The following is a 19,934-nucleotide window of genomic DNA, read 5'->3' on the forward strand; positions in this document are numbered from 1 at the left end:
CCTCCCCCAGTCCATCCAACTTGTGCCCATGGATCAAAATAGAACCACCTGCATGCCACCTGTGATCCAAAGTAGGGAGACAAGACCACAAACTGAGCAGCTGCTTTAAGACAGGGGTTCCAAAGCCTTCTATTATCACGGGCCGGCTGACAGTTCATGAAATGACTGCGGACCGGCATGTTTGGATGCCGGTCCGCGATGATGCGTCGCGGTCGCGTATCATCGTACCAAAACACGGAAGAGAGTTGACTGGCCCCAAGTAGCCTACCCACTGCTATATTTTCATATCAAAACATTGTTATATCATTGACCTAAATAGCGTTATATCACCAATGAAAGCTAGGCATATATGTCTTTTTCAGAAATGACTTTTGGACATGTGGAAAACTTCAGTTAAAAACACCCCGAACGCCCGGTGGTATTTAGGATCATTAAATCAGAGCGCCCAGCGATTTGTAGCAACGGAGCACATTTAGCGCTATCCCGGATGTAGCTGAAGTAGCTAGAACACCCCCGAGGCGATCGACAACAACGGGAGGTATGATTAATGTTTAACAGGAACCCCCTGCTTGTGTTTCTGGTCGTACAACAGCTTCTTAACCACTCTGGGTGGTGTTAAACATGCAGAGTGGGATGCATTACTTTACCTGGGTTACATCATCTTCTTATACTTGAATGTTTTGACACAAAATAATAATGTCGTGCTGCAGCACCTTAGAGTCTAAGATCTAAGGTGCTTATTGTACTGTATATGTTAGACATTGTTAGCATAGTTTGGCAGTGTATGCCACACGAACGTTTCACTACACATAATTTTAGGTACATATGACAAATAAAACCTCTTGAATATCATACATTCATTGTTGATAGTAGTATATCAAACCCATGGCACTGATCAAGGGTTTAATTATAGTCCAGACATGTGCATTGTTATACATTAGAATCCTAGTTACGTTGCAGTGCAATGGGAAGAAGGAAATTGCGGGATTTGACAGCTATATTTTAAAACCCAGTATTGTGCCCTGCACATGTAGTAACGGATGGGTTATCATTATTATTATTTGTTGTTTTTTGGGTGAAACCCCCCAATACCCCTTAAATGCATAGAAAACTGCATTTTGGCACAGTGTACCTATAACACGCCGAAGGGAGATCTCCAGTCCGTGGTGCGGTGGTGGATTAATAACAACGGATCACATCGCTGACTGACATAAACACACCATTACAATTCAGAGGCACTTCATTAAGAAAACTCAACTATTAACGCTTGTGTGTGTTGATCTGCCCGATTGTGACGTTAGTGTATAATGTTTAGATTGTTTTCCTCTTGGACATGGGTTTGTGGGCACAGTGGCAGGTTATTTAATCTAGTATTTAGATAGCTCCTGTGCATGGGAGTAAAACGCACGCACGCGCACGCACACACACTCACTCACTCACGCACATGCGATGCGAAACAATAGTCCAGTGTGAACACGTGTCTGCAGTGACACTGATGTGAGGTTATGAGTCCGTGGTGGGACTGGGAAATAAATAATGCACGGAAGAACTGAGACGTGGTGTGTGTGCATGTGAGCGGGTGGCTGGCCTATCACACCTGTGTTTTGCTGTGTGGGGATGGGCATGTGAGCGGGCTAGCCAATAAGGGCCCTGTGTTGCGTGTGGACAATTGTGTAGGTTAGTGTGTGTGGTGTAGCCGAATTGGGTGGTGAGAACATGAGGGGGATGTTGCACGGCAATCAGTGACCCCTACATTAAGCTGTGTCCTTCCCAACATGTAGTGCGGGGACTAATGCGGGGCTAGGTGTGTGATTTGGGGTAAATGTATTAAATGTGGGTATTACACGCAAGTCTTTGCATGGGTCAGGCGCACACATTTGTGCGGGTTTGAAGGGTGTTTTTTCGCATGGTCCCAGGAGGCTGGCTGTGCTCCGTGGCGTGTGATCGTGTCCATGGAAGTGTGCAGCAGTGTTGCTCATGACACGCAGGTTTTCTCTTGTAATATAGATGAAACTCACTGCGATCATAGCTGGCCTTGGACAAGAGATGGAGATTTGCACGAGTTAACACTTGAGTGTCTATGAGGTCTTTCTGACCCATTTTGAGATTTTGAAGTTGATTATCTTTGCCCGTGAAGCTCTCAGAAGGTTCCCCTTCCATGCATTTTCCTAAATATTCGATTCAAATCATGTTTTTATTTATTTAATTATAATATATTCACATTTTTAATTTACATTTATCTTGTTTATTCTTACACTGTACCTTTCTCCTGTGTTTTATTCGCCCTGCTCTTGCTGCCATGACACCTGAATCTCCACACGGGATCCACATGGTTTTATCTTATCTTATTATAACATTGTAAACAACGTCAGATGTTTACAAAGGCTTGCCCATCAGTTCTCTTTGTGTCTGTAATGCAATATTTTACATTTTGTTTTGCCTCAGATCTTGCATTAGCAGTTAGCCGCTGACAGCAATAAGAACAGTCTCTTTGATGAGAGACTTACTGTTGGAAACAGAGGGAGCCCATATCAGACGGGCACATATTCCATTAGCAGTTAGCCGCTGACAGCAATAAGAACAGTCTCTTTGATGAGAGATTTAATGTTGGAAACAGAGGGAGCCCATATCAGACAGGCACATATTCCATTTCATAGGCTCAGTGACGGATCATCCCCTCCGAAGGCCGTGGCGCTACACCAAATCAAAAGGCCCCATGCATGCGTGCTTTGGGCGCATAACACAATCAAGAACGACACGTTTTGCGTTTGCGTGCCCAGTAAACGTGCGCACGTTCAGCCAGCGCACCGCCAACACTATCGCCGCTGCTCCTGGCTGCTCCCCGGCGCGCCTCCCCAGTCCCCAACTGGATCTGCTATTTTCGAGTGTGCAGGCTCCCACAGAGTCGGAGTGTGTTGCATTTCATTGAAATCAGTGACCTAGGAATACGGTTTCGACGGAAGCAACAGCTGTACCTATTTGAAATAGTCTCGCATAGGGCCCTGCAAGCTGCAGGCCGTGGGGCTTAAGCACCACTAGGTTCCACTGTTAATCCGGGCCTGGATAGACTAGAGAAGTAATGGAAAGACAGGAGAAAGGATCAATTGGCCAATGGACCTATTCTTTATTGAATAATGAATGAATTAATGAATCCATTCATTCATGCAATTAATCAATGAATTATTAATATGATAGTGATTTTGTAGCCTATTGCAAATTTGCAATGGAATGGCTGTACTGTAGGCTTTTGTAAATTAAGTCAAAGTTGAAGTTTTCTCCTGTGGAAGTACAGGCACAAGCATGTTGTAGTCCAGGGATGTTGGAATCATTGATTAGTGTCCTGGTTACACAGCTACACATAGTCAAGATTATTGGTGTATTAGAAGCTTGTAATCAGAAATGTACTTTTGGTACTGCTCAGTCAGAATATTGGAATCGCTGTGAGATTGGCTTCGCTAACCAGAATAAAATGGAAACTAGAAAGGTCGCAATTTTTCAAAATTGCAAAGTGTGGTTGCCGCAGTCGCTTACATAGGCCCCTCCCACTAATATTGCCAGCCAATTACAATGTCGCGTCACCCCTGTGATCATGTGTAAGTCATTCGGAGGGGATTTATGCCCCCAAAAATCATGTTTTTTGCGACAAACGGTTAAAATCTTTGCATTTGCGGCGCCCCATATGGATGAAAATGGAATTGCTTTTGGCTTTTGGTTGATTAAACCACCCACGACATTTGATTCAAATTTGGAGTTGATTGGACGTTTGGTTCGTGATTTGTGGCATTTTTTGTAAAATAGGCCCCTCCCACTAACTTCGGAAGCCGATTACGGCCGAACGATATCAAAATTCCGCCTGTGGTGATTTCATCGGAAAGGTCCAGAGATCATGTGTCTCATGCAGGCCTGGAATTTCATCCTTTTAGGGGCAAGGCCACTTGGCCTTTAGTGTGGTCAACTTTTTAAGGGCACAAGGCCAAGTGCCAGGGCATGAAGGCCATCAATTAAAAAATGATTTTCCGATGAACATTGGTTCAGAACAGTGCTTCTTAAATAAATAATCACAGCTTTAAATAACAAAATATAAGTAGCTACTGTTGTAAAATATTGTAAACATGTTTTGGGGACCCAGTCCAGAGATGAAAATCATAATGAAATGGCCTAGGACCCTGTCAGGCTGTCACCCTAGGCTAATTAATATAAATTTAATTTGGGGGTCCTTGAAATTTAAATGGCTGAGGATCATTGGGTTAAACTGTGAGTTAATTCACATAAAATACAATGACAGCCTACATAACTTTTGAATAAGGGCTTGGTTTAGAAAAGCCTATATTTTGTGCTAAACTAATATATTGAATAACATGGCATTGTAGAGAGGTTAGTGACAGATAAGATAATTTCTCCATTGTGGGGCTGCACCGCTGCAGGACTGAGGACTCTGCAGTAAGTCAACACAAAGTGAAAGTGCAGCTTCAAATCAGTTTTTTGTTCTTACCTGGAGACAGTGTGTGCTGTGCACAGGGGAACAATTGTTTAATTATATCCATGGTGTCTTTCTGTCGCTATCCATAATGCGACGCAAAAGTACATTTATGTTTGTTTTGGTGGGCTAGATAGATTCGGTAGATCTCCTCCTTGTATGGACAGCCACGCTGTTTCGCATTAGACAAAAGGAAATCAGCTGGACCATGTCCGACCAACGTTAATACATGTGACGTAGGACCGCCACACTGTCGCAACTGTAGGAAACATTGTTTTGTTTTGAGTGATAGTTGCAGTTTGACCGGATAGCTAGATTAGCTACACTAGTAGGCAGCGTGTGGGCTAAATGCCCTCTGTTTACTCTGTCAGTGCGTGTATGTGTGGCGCGGAGGAGGAGGCGTGCGGGTGTGTGTGTGTGTGTGTGTGTGTGTGTGTGTGTGTGTGTATGCGCGCGTCATGACGACCAGCGGCAGCGGGGGTAGTTATTAAGGCAAAGTACCGCAAAATAATCAAACCACTTTGCAAATGGCAACACAACTACAACACAAATTTGTTCTGCGCGGGACGTGAGGGGAACATTGGTTACCGTAATGACTGGAAAATTGCGATAAACGGTAAAATGAACTTCTGTGGGCAACGACGGCCATGGCCGCCGTGGCCGCCGTGAAATTCCTGCCCTGGTCTCATGTGTCCAGATCATGTGTACAGACACAATCTGTAGGAGGAGGAGCAAAAAGTGTGTTTTGGAGAAAATTCAAAATGGCGGAAAATCTATCATGACGCAAATGGGCGTGGCCTATATGGGGAGATGTGTCATGGCCCAAGGAAGCCAGGGGGAAAAAATGATTTTACAACCTACGGTTCAAGAGTTATAAGCCAAAACGTAAAGTGGGCTGTTATAGCGCCACCATGAGGCCGACCGATAACATTATAAGTTGATTCATTTTAGTAATTATTATGAACCTACCCTCCAAGTTTTGTAACTATAGTGCTTACAGTCTCTGAGGAAAAAATACTTGAATGTGAGAAAATGCCAATGGGGAAATTGTATTCACTAATAAATTAATATCAATTAAACTATACAACATTTCTCTTAAAAAAATACAAGCACATCCTTCCCGATGAAGCCGGTCAATTTGAGATATGTGCGTGCTGCCAAAACTGTGGGAGGAGTAGCGTATCAAAAAAAAGGTTACTCTAGTGGAATAATAAAGAAAGTGTTACAATTACTATAGTCTGGTTGCCCTTTGGGCAACCACACTAATAAAACAAAGGAAAGAGTAGCTGACATAAGGGAACACTGTTTTAAATGCTAAACACTAAATCAAGTCTTAATGCCACGCAAAGCAATTTACAAGACCAGTGACTGTGGCAGGGTTTTTCCTCTGAAAGTAGAATAGGCAGTCTACTGTCCAAGAGTAGTTTATTACTATGAGAGATAGAGAGACAAAGGCTCAGCAAATGGAGTAGCTTGAAAATAAAAGATGCTCTTAAAAATACCTTTGAGTTTGTTTTAACAACATGAACCCTGTCATATTCTGGGGATCATATTTGGCAAGAAATAGCAGATCTATCTGTCAGTCATCTATTTTTGTGTTTTAAATGGAAATAAGGAGCAGTCCATATCTATTGGGTTAACAAATGGCGAAGGTAATGGAGGGCAAGTTGAATACTGGTACATTCGTTCGGCATAAAAAACACCAGTGTGGATAATGTAATGTCCATGGATGAATAATGAGGTTTGTACAGTAGCTGTTCAGCGGTACTGCAAATGGCCTCACACTGGCAACTGGAGTTGATAAGTCTTCTATTTTGTCTCGATGTACCTCAGGTTGTGCCTCAACCTGTTATTTCTTGGGGACCCCAAGGCAGCGACAACACTCCAGCAGGTTCAAATGCAATTTTCATTAAACCTAAAGGGTTGGAGGCTATGAACATAGAAGGTCAAACCAATTTAACATGGCATCTTACCCAATGCCCCCGGATAAATACCATTCATTTCCTTGAGGAAACACTATAGGAGCCCGATTTGTCCTCTCTCTGGTGTATGATCGAATAGGCATGATTTAACCCATAATACCTTTTTCTATGTACTGTAGCTGCAGATGACTAACTATTACAGTATACTCCATTCAGGAGAGAATGCACTCACATAGAATAAATAATTGGAGATACTTATATTCTCATACAGAATATTCACTGTATTGAGCATCACAACACGTTAAATTGTAGTTGTTTTGTGTAAGTGACATCATTGTACGATGGAGCAAAAATTAATCACAGGAAAGTGATTTTATTTTTGCAAAATGTATTTTTGTTTTACTTTTTTTTTTAATAAACTGGAACCATAGGATAAATCATAGCATTTATAGATCATCTATTTTCGCTATTTGTCGTGGAAAGAGGAATTCTAGCCTATAAGTCTGAAGTGGTTAAGCTTCACCCGTTAATTTGACCCATGACTTGACTATATATACCTCTACTACCTCTGTCTGTTACTGTACCTCCTCCTTACCTTTTGTCCTATCAACCTGTGTGCGTGGCAGTCTCCGGCTGTCGGTCCCGTCATGCTACTGTTGCCACCGTGCTCAGTCCCGCCCTCCATGCCTCTCTGTGCCCTCCCCGCCCTGCAGGTCGGTGACCAGATCCTGGAGGTCAACGGGCGCAGCTTCCTGGGCATCCCGCACGATGAGGCGGTGAGGGTGCTGAAGTCGTCGCGCCACCTGATGATGACGGTGAAGGACGTGGGCCGCCTGCCTCACGCCAGGACCGTGGTGGGAGAGACCAAGTGGATTGCCAGCTCACAGATTTCGGAGTGCTCTGCAACCAGTAGCATGGCTGGGTGAGTTAGAGTGTGTGTGTGTTCTGTGTGTGCATGCGTGTGTGTGTGTGCATGCGTGTGCGCCGCACACACTGTTATTTATACTTCTAAAAGCCATTTGGGTTGTCTGTATCATCGCATGTACTTCCGTCTGGCCTTGTGAGTGTGATATCACAGGAGCGTCTTGCAGGAATTTCATGACATACAGTAAACAGCTCAAACGTCCAATCCTCCAATTGGACTCAAGTAAGTTCCCTGTGACCTCACAAAACACGTTTATTAAATTTCCTCAAATGTATTCACATGGTTATTTGCCTAGTTCTGCCTTCAAATGCATTACCTATGTTTATTAAATTCACAGCCAGTGTGAAGTAAGTAGAAGCGGCTAACACTGAATTGGATATGATCGCCTTCCAAAGTGTGCAGGCCCTGTGTAGGCAACCGGGCCTGGCGGAGACCATGTGCTCAGAGGAGCACACAGTTCTAGTGGTAAATTTGATTACTCTCTCGCCTGTAAATGTAACAATAACGTTTCGTTAAATAGGAAGTCCTTATTCCGAGTAGTAGCCAGCATAACTACTGTATTAATGGTAACTACCTGTATATGGGGACTCCGTACTGACGTGTCATTTGACACACTCAGTCATATAGGAGCTAAATGGCTGCTGTGTGAATATTGTCAATTATTTGAGATATCCGAACTCTTGCAAAGAAAGCAACACGTATAGTTTGTCTGGGAAAATGCCAAGGCCATCGGCAAAAGATCACAGCAGTATATTATCCACAGCTAAACAGTAAACACCCAATTAAAACTTATTGTAAATGCCAAACCGATTTTAACATCAACCCCACACAATTCAGAAATAAGTGCACCTATCTTGTCATGTCTGAAAGTGCCTTGTGTGCAGAGTGCAGACGAAACATTTTCCGGTTGAATTGCTCTGTGAGCGCTAACATGATTACTGCAGAGTCTGTGGAGGAACTGACACAAGGAAACCATCTAACTGAATAAACAGTGTGAACAGACAAATGGCATTCCACGGTCAAACCAGGTTTCTGACGACGTCCTTATCTTTCTCTGACAAGGGGATGACAGCTGAAACCACAAAGGTTATTACTTGTCATTGAGATGGGAAATGGTTAATTTTCCTTGGCAACAATAGGTGGACACTTTATCGTTTTAGGAAAAAGCGACGTCAGGTTGACTTGCTAATATCTTATTATGCAATTCTCTCTTCTCTTTTGTCATGAACTCCAACAGAAAAGTGGCAAATCAAATAATAACTAATTCTACACTAGTTTATTTTTAATGGCATTATCACCACAAACATATTTTCATTTCATATGTGAAAGGTGGAGTACCTGGCATTCCTTTGTTAAAATAAGTGTTAAATAGCTCTATATTACTGTAGCAATAGTGTTTGTTCCACATCTCTCTCTATTTCTTTAGTAAAAAGTAATAAGTCTGGATACTATTTTCATCCATTCATGAGAGAGAACTCTTACAGGATAAAGAATAAACTAGTACAATTGGAAATGAAGAAACAAATACATGAAGCAGACATAATTGGAAGTGGAAAACAAGGTGATAAATTGATCTTTGCTGGTTCTCTCTCCTGATTGGATAAAGTTTGTATCCCACCTTAAAATGTACGTTCTGTTACTTGGACAGAGCTGGAGAGACGGGGACGCTCCTGCTACTGAACAAACACGCTATAGCAATGATTAATATAGCTTTAACCTTGTAACAATATTCTCTCTTTGTTTTAACCACACCATAGCACTCTTAAAGACTGCTAATTTGCTATTAGGGGGACATGTGAAAGGAATAACTGAGTTTAGCTGGTCTGGTCATGCAAGTCAGGACAACTAATTGAATATTTCTCTGGAGAGAGTCTGAGATTGCAGTATTTTTCAGGCTATGGTTTAATGATCCAGCTTACAGTAGATCTTACTAACCATTCAGGAAAGTACTTTACTGGCAATCTGAGGAGTTATGACATACTCATTCATCATTTCACTGTAAATACAGTAGGACAGCTAGTCACCTGTTTTGGACTACTTCCAATTTTATATATGAACTGAAGTGCGTGTGTGCGAGAGTAATTGTTTCTGCAGGAGTGCGTTATGTGCATACATGTGCACACATGCGTGTGGTAGTTGAAGTGTCTGAGTAATGAATTGATTTGAAAAGGCCAGCTGCAAAGACATTTACATTTCAAATGTACCAATTTATTCTAAGAAACAGCATAGAATGTCTCCGGAACATTTCACTCTCTGTCAATCATACACAGTATTAGATAAATGAGTCACTTCCTTACAGACTAAAAATACAAGTCAGTGAATCAGTGCATTTGACTGGAGAGAGAGAGAGAGAGAGAGAGAGAGAGAGAGAGAGAGAGAGAGAGAGTGTGTGTGTGTGTGTGTGTGTGTGTGTGTGTGTGTGTGTGTGTGTGTGTGTGTGTGTGTGTGTGTGTGTGTGTGTGTGTGTGTGTGTGTGTGTGTGTGTGTGTGTGTGTGTGTGTGTGTGTGTGTGTGTGTGTGTGTGTGTGTGTGTGTGTGTGTGTGTGTGTGTTGCCAGACTTATACAGATTCTACATTAGAGAGAGAGACTGAAAGCATCTGAAGAGAGACGATGAGGCTAATTTATCAGTTACTCCATAAATGTGTACATGTACTGTACATTTCTTTATGAACCCTAGTGTCACTATTCAGTGGAAAACCTTTGGGGAAAATAGCAGACGTGTCCCCCCCCTCCCCCCAAAAAAGGAGCAGACCCTATAGAGCCCTGGGGGACCCTCATCAACTAAGTCAGTGGTTCCCAAAGTGGGGTCTCAAAGCTGGGGTCCCCAGCTAAATGATAGTTTGGGACCAAATGGACCCTTGTGGGTCTGTAACTCTGAGAGTGTACAAATGGAACCAAATGGACCCTAACGGGTGCATTTGGTTCCATTTGTACACTCTCAGAGTTAAATTAACATTGATTTTACAATATCAATTGGTGGTCCCAGAGATAGAAATGCCTTTAAATGGGGGGTCTGTAGACTAATGCATGTCAAACTGGGGGTCCTTGAAATTAAACGGGTTGAGAATCTCTGCTAGAAATGGGGTGGTCAATTTGGGGGTCCTTGACATGAAAAAGTTTGGAAACCACTGAACTATGTTTTATGGTTTAACCAGTTAAACCCCTAGCCTGGGTTCCAGCCTGAATCGCTGTGTTCCGTGAGTCTGTTTTGTCACTATGCTACTCAGTCTGGAAAGGCTCCTAAGGTATAGAGCGTCGCAGTCCCGCCTCCTACCCTGGACCAGGAAATGAAACCCAATGCATTATTCTCATAGACATTTCTTAAAGTATTTATTTAAAGACGGTTACGCCGCTGACAAAGCCAACTCGAGTCGTGACAACTCATGACAACACAAACAGCAGGTTACAACAATTTTTTTGTTGTTTTTCTTCTTTGTAATTATTTGTTTGGTCCAAAATATTGTTTGTGTTGTCATGAGTTGTCACGACTCGAGTTGGCTTTGTCCGCGGCGTAACCGTCTTTAAATAAATACTTTAAGAAATGTCTATGAGAATAATGCATTGGGTTTCATTTCCTGGTCCAGGGTAGGAGGCGGGACTGCGACGCTCTATAAGCGGGACATGTAAACGGGTGAAGTCGACCCGGGGCTTCTGATTGGTCTGTGGTGCGGGGTTGGTAAAAAAACACCAGTTTGACGTCGTATCAATGCACACCGCACAGCTACTGCACTGCACTGCACTGCTGTTGGCCCTGCAACGTACGTATCATTCACTAAACTCACCCCACATAGCCGTCAGGTTTTTTGTACTACTGAGTGTACTACTGAATTAAATTAGTGTTTACTTTTTACCGTAGGTTTTACTCTCGAGTCTCGAGTGATAAAAGCATGGACAGGGTGGCACTGGCTGATGACGTATCAGCAATAAACATGGCTACATAACAGATGACGTTATGAAATAAGAGTCTGCTGCCTGCTGGCCAGACTGAGTAGCGAGTGACAAAACAGATTCACAGAACGCAGCGATTCAGGCTGGAACCCGTATATTGTGGTGAAGGTTTTCGCTGAAAATAGCCGATCGTCAAGCTGTTGTGATAACAGATAAGAGGAAACTGAATAGTCACTATTATGGAGCCCTGAGGGACTCGGTTCAACCATAAGGGGTTAAATCATATGAGCTAAAAACCTCCACATTCATGAAACAACTAGACACTTTAAACTGGGTCCACATTGTATCCCAACAGCTGTATGTCAGAGCTTCACTCGGTGTTTTAACATTAAGATTATTCATTAATTAATTTGTTAAATAATTAACCAACCACTGTTAACCAGTAGTCCCTATATTTTAGCTATTCTGCGTACAAGTATATGGGGCTTAAGTGGTAAATAATGAATTAATTCATGAATTCATTCATCAATGTAATTAATTAGCATACATTAACATGGTTGCACCTCAGAAACGCCTCATAAGTCACAGCTTCTCTCTATCTAGTGTCTCCCGGAGAGATCCTCAATCAGCATTCCATATGCACTCCTCTCCAATGATCCTCGTGGGAAGAGTTGCTCTGCACTATTAAACAAAACAATCTGCCACCAGTCTGTCGTAAATACAATGCTTTTATCAATAGCCATAACCTTTTATTGACCATTTGGCTTCTGATGTACACCACAAATAATGCTTTTAGAGATGCATGAGATGGTGCTGACATGCACAAACTCCTTAAATAATTGAGGTGGGGGGGGGGGGGGGGGGGGTCATTTGCATGGTGTGCTATACTGTGCAAGAGAGCATTATAATGCCAACTTTTGAGATAATGGCCACATTTATCTATGCGTACAGTACAGTACACTGCTGGCGTGCTTCTGCATGCTCTCTCACAGTTCACCTCACGTTGTGCCTGGGAATTGGCCATAGGTTAATCACTTTCAACTTGGTGTCCAAGTTACAAGGGTACGAGGGCAGGAATTTGTCTTTAGTTTGCACTCGTGCAAATGTATCCTAATGTAAATCTAAATAATCTAAATGGACCCTTTAAAGCATTGGAGATTGTGGAATAGTTGTCTGGTTACTCAAGACTGATGCACGAGTGTGGTCTAGCCAACACCAACTCGGGACTCCTGAATCACTGCCCTCCACACTCTCCTATCCAACATCCGGTTTCGGAGCCCTAGTGTTAGCTAAACTGTCGCGCCGCAGTGTGTCTATATGTAGGTGGTGTACTTCTTCCCCCTCCTGGCTTTACCCTGGGTTGGTTCCCAATTCCCATAGAGTCAATTTACTTGCCTCTAGTTCTGGGTGCCTGACGCAGTGCCGACTAGTAATGGGGGACAAATGGTTAATTGAAAATCCAGCCTTTTGGAGTTACTAAAAGTCAAACATAATGTTTACTAATTTTAAACAGCTTTGTCAGCCAAACGGCTACCCAAACAGTAGCATATACTTTCAGGCAGTTATAATATGCATTATAACAATATTATATATTCATCATCCTCAGCCAGTGCCGGTCCCTGAAAATGTACGCTTACCAGTGCACACTTTCTCAGTTCCTCTACCCAAAGTTGACTATTGCAAACTTGGACTTTTTGGCCATTCAACGTTCTTTTCTCAATTCCTTATATTAAAAAGAAAATTCTAATGAATCCATTTTCTGTTAAAAAAATAAATTAAATCGAATGCTATTTGTTCCATTAGTTAGTTCTGCTGTGTGTGTGTGTGTGTGTGTGTGTGTGTGTGTGTGTGTGTGTGTGTGTGTGTGTGTGTGTGTGTGTGTGTGTGTGTGTGTGTGTGTGTGTGTGTGTGTGTGTGTGTGTGTGTGTGTGTGTGTGTGTGTGTGTGTGTGTGTGTGTGTGTGTGTGTGTCAAAGAGGGATATGATTTATATTTTCTTTGTCTTTAGTCATTATGCCAATTTCCAACTCTGCCATATTGTTACTCCTGTCCTGTCACTGCTGATACCTACTGGCTGGTCTTAGGGATTGTAGTGGTGACAACCGCATGTTTCGTCCGACACACACGCAGTCACCAAGACACATCTTTTCACATGACAATGAGGATTCTGATCGGGGCACTATTCCTCCCAGTTCCGCTCCCGCTAGGATTCGCACCCCTAATCGCCTTGATGGTGGTGGGCAGGAACTTTACCTCTGCGTCACCCGGACATCCCAAACAGGGGTCTTTTCCAAGTCATCTGCCAGATTTTAATTTGTCGGTTTCTGTGTTCCGCAGGTTCTCTATGGACCAAGGAGCCACAGCAGCTGGAAAGGTGAGAATTACCACATTATTACTTCAATATTCGTTGCAACATTCTATAGGCCTATCTATGCTTAGCAGGGAATGTAAGATTCTGAGGACATGCAAATGCAGCCCCTCTATACAGAAATGTCACCTACCTCCATTTGCTCTGAGACAATATCTATCTATGGGTTCATCTATTCATGTTTGTCTCTGCCACCTCCTGAGCTACTGTATGGTACATGTATATCACTCCATCAAATGCCAGGAGAGGAGTGGAATGTTTTTGATCTAGGTGCCACCGTGGTTGTGTGTGTCATGTCATGTTCACTTATGCCTGCTGCTGTAACTGTTATTGATTGCTGGATCACCCAGGGTTTTATGGGTTGAAGTTGAACACTGCCAACTAGAATCATGTCACAGTTCCTCCGTTTTCATTGGTTTGCCATCATCGGATCGATTCTCCCGTTTATGCGTAGTGTTGTCCAATGTCCCTATGAAGAATCCCCTGTCTTAATACCTTGCATGTCATTGTGGGGATTAATTCAACAAGATATCGGTAATGGGAGATGTCCTCTAATGACATGCACACCCACATCCACCTTCTCTGAACATTTAACCCAGGAGAGGTATTTATCCCACCTCCGACCGTAGCACTGTTAATTAATACCAAGGTTGTTAACAAACACCTTTTAAAAAAAGATCTATAGTCAAGTCTGAGATTGCGGGTCTGGATAGGGAGATATTAGAAAGTTGATAGAGACCGCTGCGCAAGGTTCAAGGTGACTGCAGAGACCTCACTTTCACCTCACTTTTGAAACAATGTGATATTCCTTTTCCTCCCTACTATATATACCCACTGACTTTGACTTAATAGATTGCTGCGGGGGTCAGCCAATCCAAAGATGTCACCTCCACCACGAGTTCCCTAGCCACAGAAAATAAGCTCTGCAGCAAACATTGGCTTATGATGTTATGTTTTGTTCAACAAGATAATCTCCACAAATCAACACGCGTTTACTATGTTTGAACCACACAGGAAAATTAGTATGTATTTTTAAAAGCACGTAACTGCTTCACAATTCACGGTTGTCATCATCACTGGGAGAAAGATATAGTATCTGCTGCTACGTTATAAGCTAACTCAGCTATCACCATCAAGTGTGTTTATTCAGTTGTGCTGCACTGTAGCAGTCAAAAACAGTTGTCATTTGTTGTTTGTGCAGGAGCCAGTCCCACAAAACTTTAAAGGCTTTAAAGACTTTACATGATTAGCATGTTGTTAGTGTTATTTTCATGTTTTTTATTTGGTTTACCTTTTTTTCTTCAGCTACTAACCTTGAATTGAGGTTGACCTCATTGCCAAAAATGTGAAATGTTCCATTAGAAAAGTCTGAGGAACTGCCAATGCCCACAAAAATGTCATTCGAACACTTTTGATTTGCTCAGGCAGCAAACGGTAGGAAACATAAATTCCTCTTATATAAAGACCATCGGTGTGGCATGTCCAACTAATCCGTATAGACACACACACCATCCAACATTGTACTCTAAATAGATGTTTCACTAGACCTTAACCACATGACCATTGGGGTCCCTATTCTGGTCATGTCATATAGGTGAACATTCAGTGAATATCTACAAGCTTGTGACACGTTGTGAGCTTGTAGAATGGCTATTTTTGTCAAAGACATTTGTTGAAGAGGGGAACATGGACCCCGATTCTAATATAGACCAGAGGTTGGTTTGTTTACTGTTGAGTGATAAAACAATGTTGCACATTAAGCAAATTGTCTAGTTTTTCCTGGAATATCCCACATGGACATTTTAACACATTTTGTGCCCAAGACGTCCACAGACGTCCTATGAATTACCGCATGTAGTGACCAGGACGTCTGTGGATGTCTTGTTTTTTTCTTAATAAAATGTCAAAAAGTGGGCACCCTGGGTCACCATTTTGAAAGATTAAAAGGGCACATAATGTGTTTCTTTTCCTTTTTCAAATTTTTGCCTGTATGTGGATGTAAAACAGCATTTCAATTCATATTATTCCAATGAACACAGAACACATTTGCCTGTAGGCAAGTGTTGCAGGGGTACATACTGTAACAATGAGCTCTTAGGTTTATGTGCACTAGACCGCAAAGGTAAGAGAATCCACATAAATGTGACCTACATTTGTATCACTAGATATGTAATAGAATAATGTGCTAGTGCATTTTCACAGAATTCTTAAAGGACCACTTACTTCACCACTATTCAACCTACCTTCATATAATTGGTCCTCACTAATGTTAATGATACAATGCTAAAAATAATTCTACTCAGTCTCAGAGGCGCCTAACTTTGTTTCCAGGTGGGGTAGCACAGATTTGGACTCATGCGCGCGCATGGCGCGCGTGCATGTGCCTCGTGCACGCGCGTTTTCGCGCATTTTCACATGGAAAAGTGGCTTTTACTTTCCCTCTCCACACGCAAGTTATATGAACAAACTGACAAAATGCATCATAAAAAGGCATAGGCCTATTTAGGCTACACATGACATTGGCAAGGCGCCGATATCAAAACAAAACATATAAATTATAGCCCTATTATACAACAGACGAGCTGACAGCGCAGCTGGGCTCGGCGACCCCGGTGTTGTATCGTCATCATTCATCATAGATCCCTCCCCGTCAGAATCTAATATCTAACATTAAATTGCAGCAGCATTCAGCAGTTCAGTTGGCACGGCGGCCATAGTAATTTGTAAATATTTTATTATTTCTCACTGCAATAGTGACTATTAGAGAAATAATATAGTTAAATTGTAAATGCTTTACCTTAAACCCCAAATGTGCTCTTGCGCTCCGGGGTGGTTAATTCCCTCATCATGGCATTTACTGTATATCCAACGTGAGTTACGTGTCCAGAATGTCATTATGTAGGCTACGTGAGATGGACACGGCTGCTTGTGCTGCTGCTGCTGCTGCTGTTGTTTTTATTATTGTCCTCCTCCTCCGACGACAACGGACTCAACGTTAGCACTCGTTCCCTGCTGAACACTGCTGCTGGTGCTCATGAACATGAAGGGTTCATGAACTAGACTTGATTTGGGCTTGGACCCACCAAATAAATCACTCATTCTCTTCTGAGCCATGTTGACAACAACAACACACACATTCAGGCTGACCGGAGAAATTCAAATCCGTGCGCCCCGTGCGTAAAGGTAACCGGAAATAGCGTCAGCAGCAGAGCAGTAGCCTCGGAAACCCAGACGTTTTTATTTCCAGGTAGAAAAAGCAGAGCAGAGACGATGATAAAAAAAAAACCCCAAAAAAGTCACACAAATACAAATACTATTTATTTTATCCTCCAACCAGTCCACTTTTTATTTATATAAATAATAACGTGACATTATATATTAAAAAAAGAAAATGCATAGCAGATTATATGAGTAAAAAAAAAAAGGATCTCAATTCCACAGCTGTGGAAAAAACTTCCAGCTGTAGTACAGTCATGGCCGGCCTGTAGATGGCCACCAAAAAAAAGAAAAAGCTTATTCTGGTATTTCACACAGGTGTTGCCAAATAACTAATTATCTTGCCAGTCAGATGCGATGCGCATATGACATATCTAGGTCATATCAATTTAATCAGCAGAGCAGTGCTGCTTCTCTCTCTGAGTCTGCACACACTGACTGACCAGCTAAAATGTATGCCTACTTTAAAACATAATATGACAAACCTTGGATTAATTCTTCTGAAAACTAGCAGCAAGCACAAAGTAAGTGATTCACACAGGTGGGCAAGCCGGGCATTATTGGATGCAATGCGCAAATTAGTAGCCTATTTATTTTTTAACACGCAGCATCCCTCTCTCTCTCCCTCTCTCTCTCCGCGCGTGCCGCGCTCACACACACATAGACAAACACCCTCTCCTCCTCTCTCTCTCTCTCTCTCTCTCTCTCTCTCTCTCTCTCTCTCTCGCTGTCGCGCACCGTGCGCTTCGAGCGTGGCGGCGGCGGTGGCCGGGGGGGGGGGTGGGGGGGGGGGGGTTGGGGGTGGTATATAGGTGGGGTCGCAATGCGACGGTTCATTTTAACATGGTGGAGCAGCTGCTCCGTTTGCTCCATGGCTCAGGCGCGCCTGCTCAGTCTGTGTCTCATAGGAAGGCTGTTCAGAAACCCGTCCACCAGTGACATCATTGATGGGGAATCCAAGCTAATGGAAACTGCAGGCTTTCTATTCCTGAAAAGTTGCAATGCGATAATTCTCATGATAATAAAAATCTAAATATAGTATACATTTAAAAAAATCTTGTTTAAAAAGAAATCTGCCTAACGATGATGTCAATGGTGGACGGTTCCTGAACTGCCCACAGCCCTCCGACACAAACCGAGTAGAACATTAGTGAGGACCATTTATATGAAGATAGGTTGAAAAGTGGTGAAGTGGTCCTTAATATCTTTACAAAATTAAAATGTAGGGGCTAATATGATTTTTAACATTGAAATGTTTAGTATTTGTCTTCCATGGTTCTCTTTCTTTCATTAAATGTAGCTAGTGTCATATTTGTGTCTCCAGTTGTCTCTAATTATACAAGCCAGAGTAGTTGCACATTAGTATGTATTTACAGTTTTTCTTCACACCTGTTTCCTCTGTTCTCGTTAGCAGGGTTATAAAGAATGAATGTACCCCCATGTGACATGTCTTGTCCAATCAGAATAGCATATCAGGTGGTCTGCTATTCTTCGATGCCTTGGAATAGCATAATTGAAATCCCTTGGGCTTTGTTACACAGGAAAAAAATAAGAAATAGAGTCTAATAACGACAGGGTCTCCGTGACCTGACACATCGCAATTGTGATGTTGAGTGCTGAAGCTGCACTATACAGGCTGGTTGTGAGTGTATACAGTATGTTGACGTGTGTGGTGATGGTCTGCACCTCATTTGGCCATAAGTTCTTCACAAGAGCAGTGTCGCTACAACCCAACTTTAACTTTTTCTTCGCCAGACATTTCATGGAGAGGGCTCAGAGATTTCTACGTGTAGGCAGATCAATGTTTTCAGGCAGAAAGTCACATAATATTCCAGCTCAGCCAAACAGAATACTGTGCAACTATTTTATCGACTGCCAATCATTTCTAGTTCATTCATTGGTCAGAGGCAATCTGCCCTTAAATATGATGTAGGAGTGTTTGCCTGCAAATTTGAAGTAGTACTGTGTGTTGGGTAAATTGATCTCTGTCTTACAGGCAGATTAAATTTGTCCAAATTGTCCCATTCACAGTAGCTATTTGATCAATCATTTGGAGTTTGACATTAGTAATTTAGCTGCATGCCAGAGAGAACTGCATGGTGCATCTGCCTCCAAAGCTGATATACTGTACAGTAGCAGTTTATTTAAAATGGTAAATGGTAAATGGTGCATTTATACAGCCTTTATCCAAGGTGCTTTACAGAGATTGTGCATTCCATTCACACACACATTCACACACCGATGGCAACGGAAACCATGCAAGGCACCAACCAGCACATCGGGAGCAATTAGGGGTTCAGTGTCTTGCTCAAGGACACTTCGACACTAACTCTGGGGGAGCCCGGGTTCGAACTGGCAACCTTGCGGTTGCCATCCAGGCACTCTACCCCTGAGCCACCGGCGCCCCCTTTATTTCAGCGGTAGATGTTGTCTTTGTCCTACAGTATGTGTTGATGTATTTTCATAATGCATTCCATCTTTCTACCAGGCAACTTCATTGACTTGAACCTCATTGAACTGCCTGGGTACTAGATGATGTGCAGTATAGGCAGTGGTGGAAAAAGTACTCAAATGTTTTACTTAAGTAAAAGTATCAATACTGCAATATATAAATACTCTGTAAAAATACAAATGTATTGTCATCGAAATGTACTTGAAGTACTATGCAGAATGTCCCATTTCAAGTTTTTCAAATGTATAATGTATAAAATATCTTTTGAAACTAGCAGATCTACAAGCCCACAATGCTGCATCGAGACGCATTGTGAGCTTGTAGATCGTCTATTTTCAAATGGCCGAAATGTCTATGGCAGCAGGGCTGAAGTGTTTAATGTATTTGTAATAATAATAATCTAAATCTACAGATTTAAAATAAATGTAGTGGAGTAAAAGTACAATATTTGGATCTGAGATGTAGTGGAGTAGAAGTATTGGAAATTGGAATTACAGTACAAAATTGTACTTAAGTACAGTACTTAAGTACTTACTTTCCACCACTGACAGTAGGACTAGGGCTACTCTGCAGTGCATGTCCTATAGAGGGCATGCGCATGCTTAAAGTGAATGGCACATCGAGTGGCAAATCGAGTGGCAAAGCAACATGCAAAGTGAGTTTAACATTGTTTAATGCAATCAGAT

The 19,934-nt window shown here is 42.3% G+C and overlaps 1 protein-coding gene across 3 annotated transcripts in view; it reads left to right on the forward strand.

Moving 5' to 3' along the window:
* The window catches only part of whrna (whirlin a), a 198,358-nt gene that overhangs the window by 123,161 nt on the left and 55,263 nt on the right, over positions 1-19,934 (forward strand). For all 3 annotated transcript variants that reach the window (XM_079525207.1, XM_079525208.1, XM_079525209.1), the window contains exons 4-5: positions 7,113-7,321; positions 13,550-13,586. In XM_079525207.1, the coding sequence (XP_079381333.1) occupies positions 7,113-7,321; positions 13,550-13,586 (246 nt within the window). The remainder of the gene's footprint in view (positions 1-7,112; positions 7,322-13,549; positions 13,587-19,934) is intronic.

The sequence above is a fragment of the Electrona antarctica genome (assembly GCF_951216825.1).
Source record: "Electrona antarctica genome assembly, chromosome: 16".
NCBI lineage: Eukaryota > Metazoa > Chordata > Actinopteri > Myctophiformes > Myctophidae > Electrona > Electrona antarctica.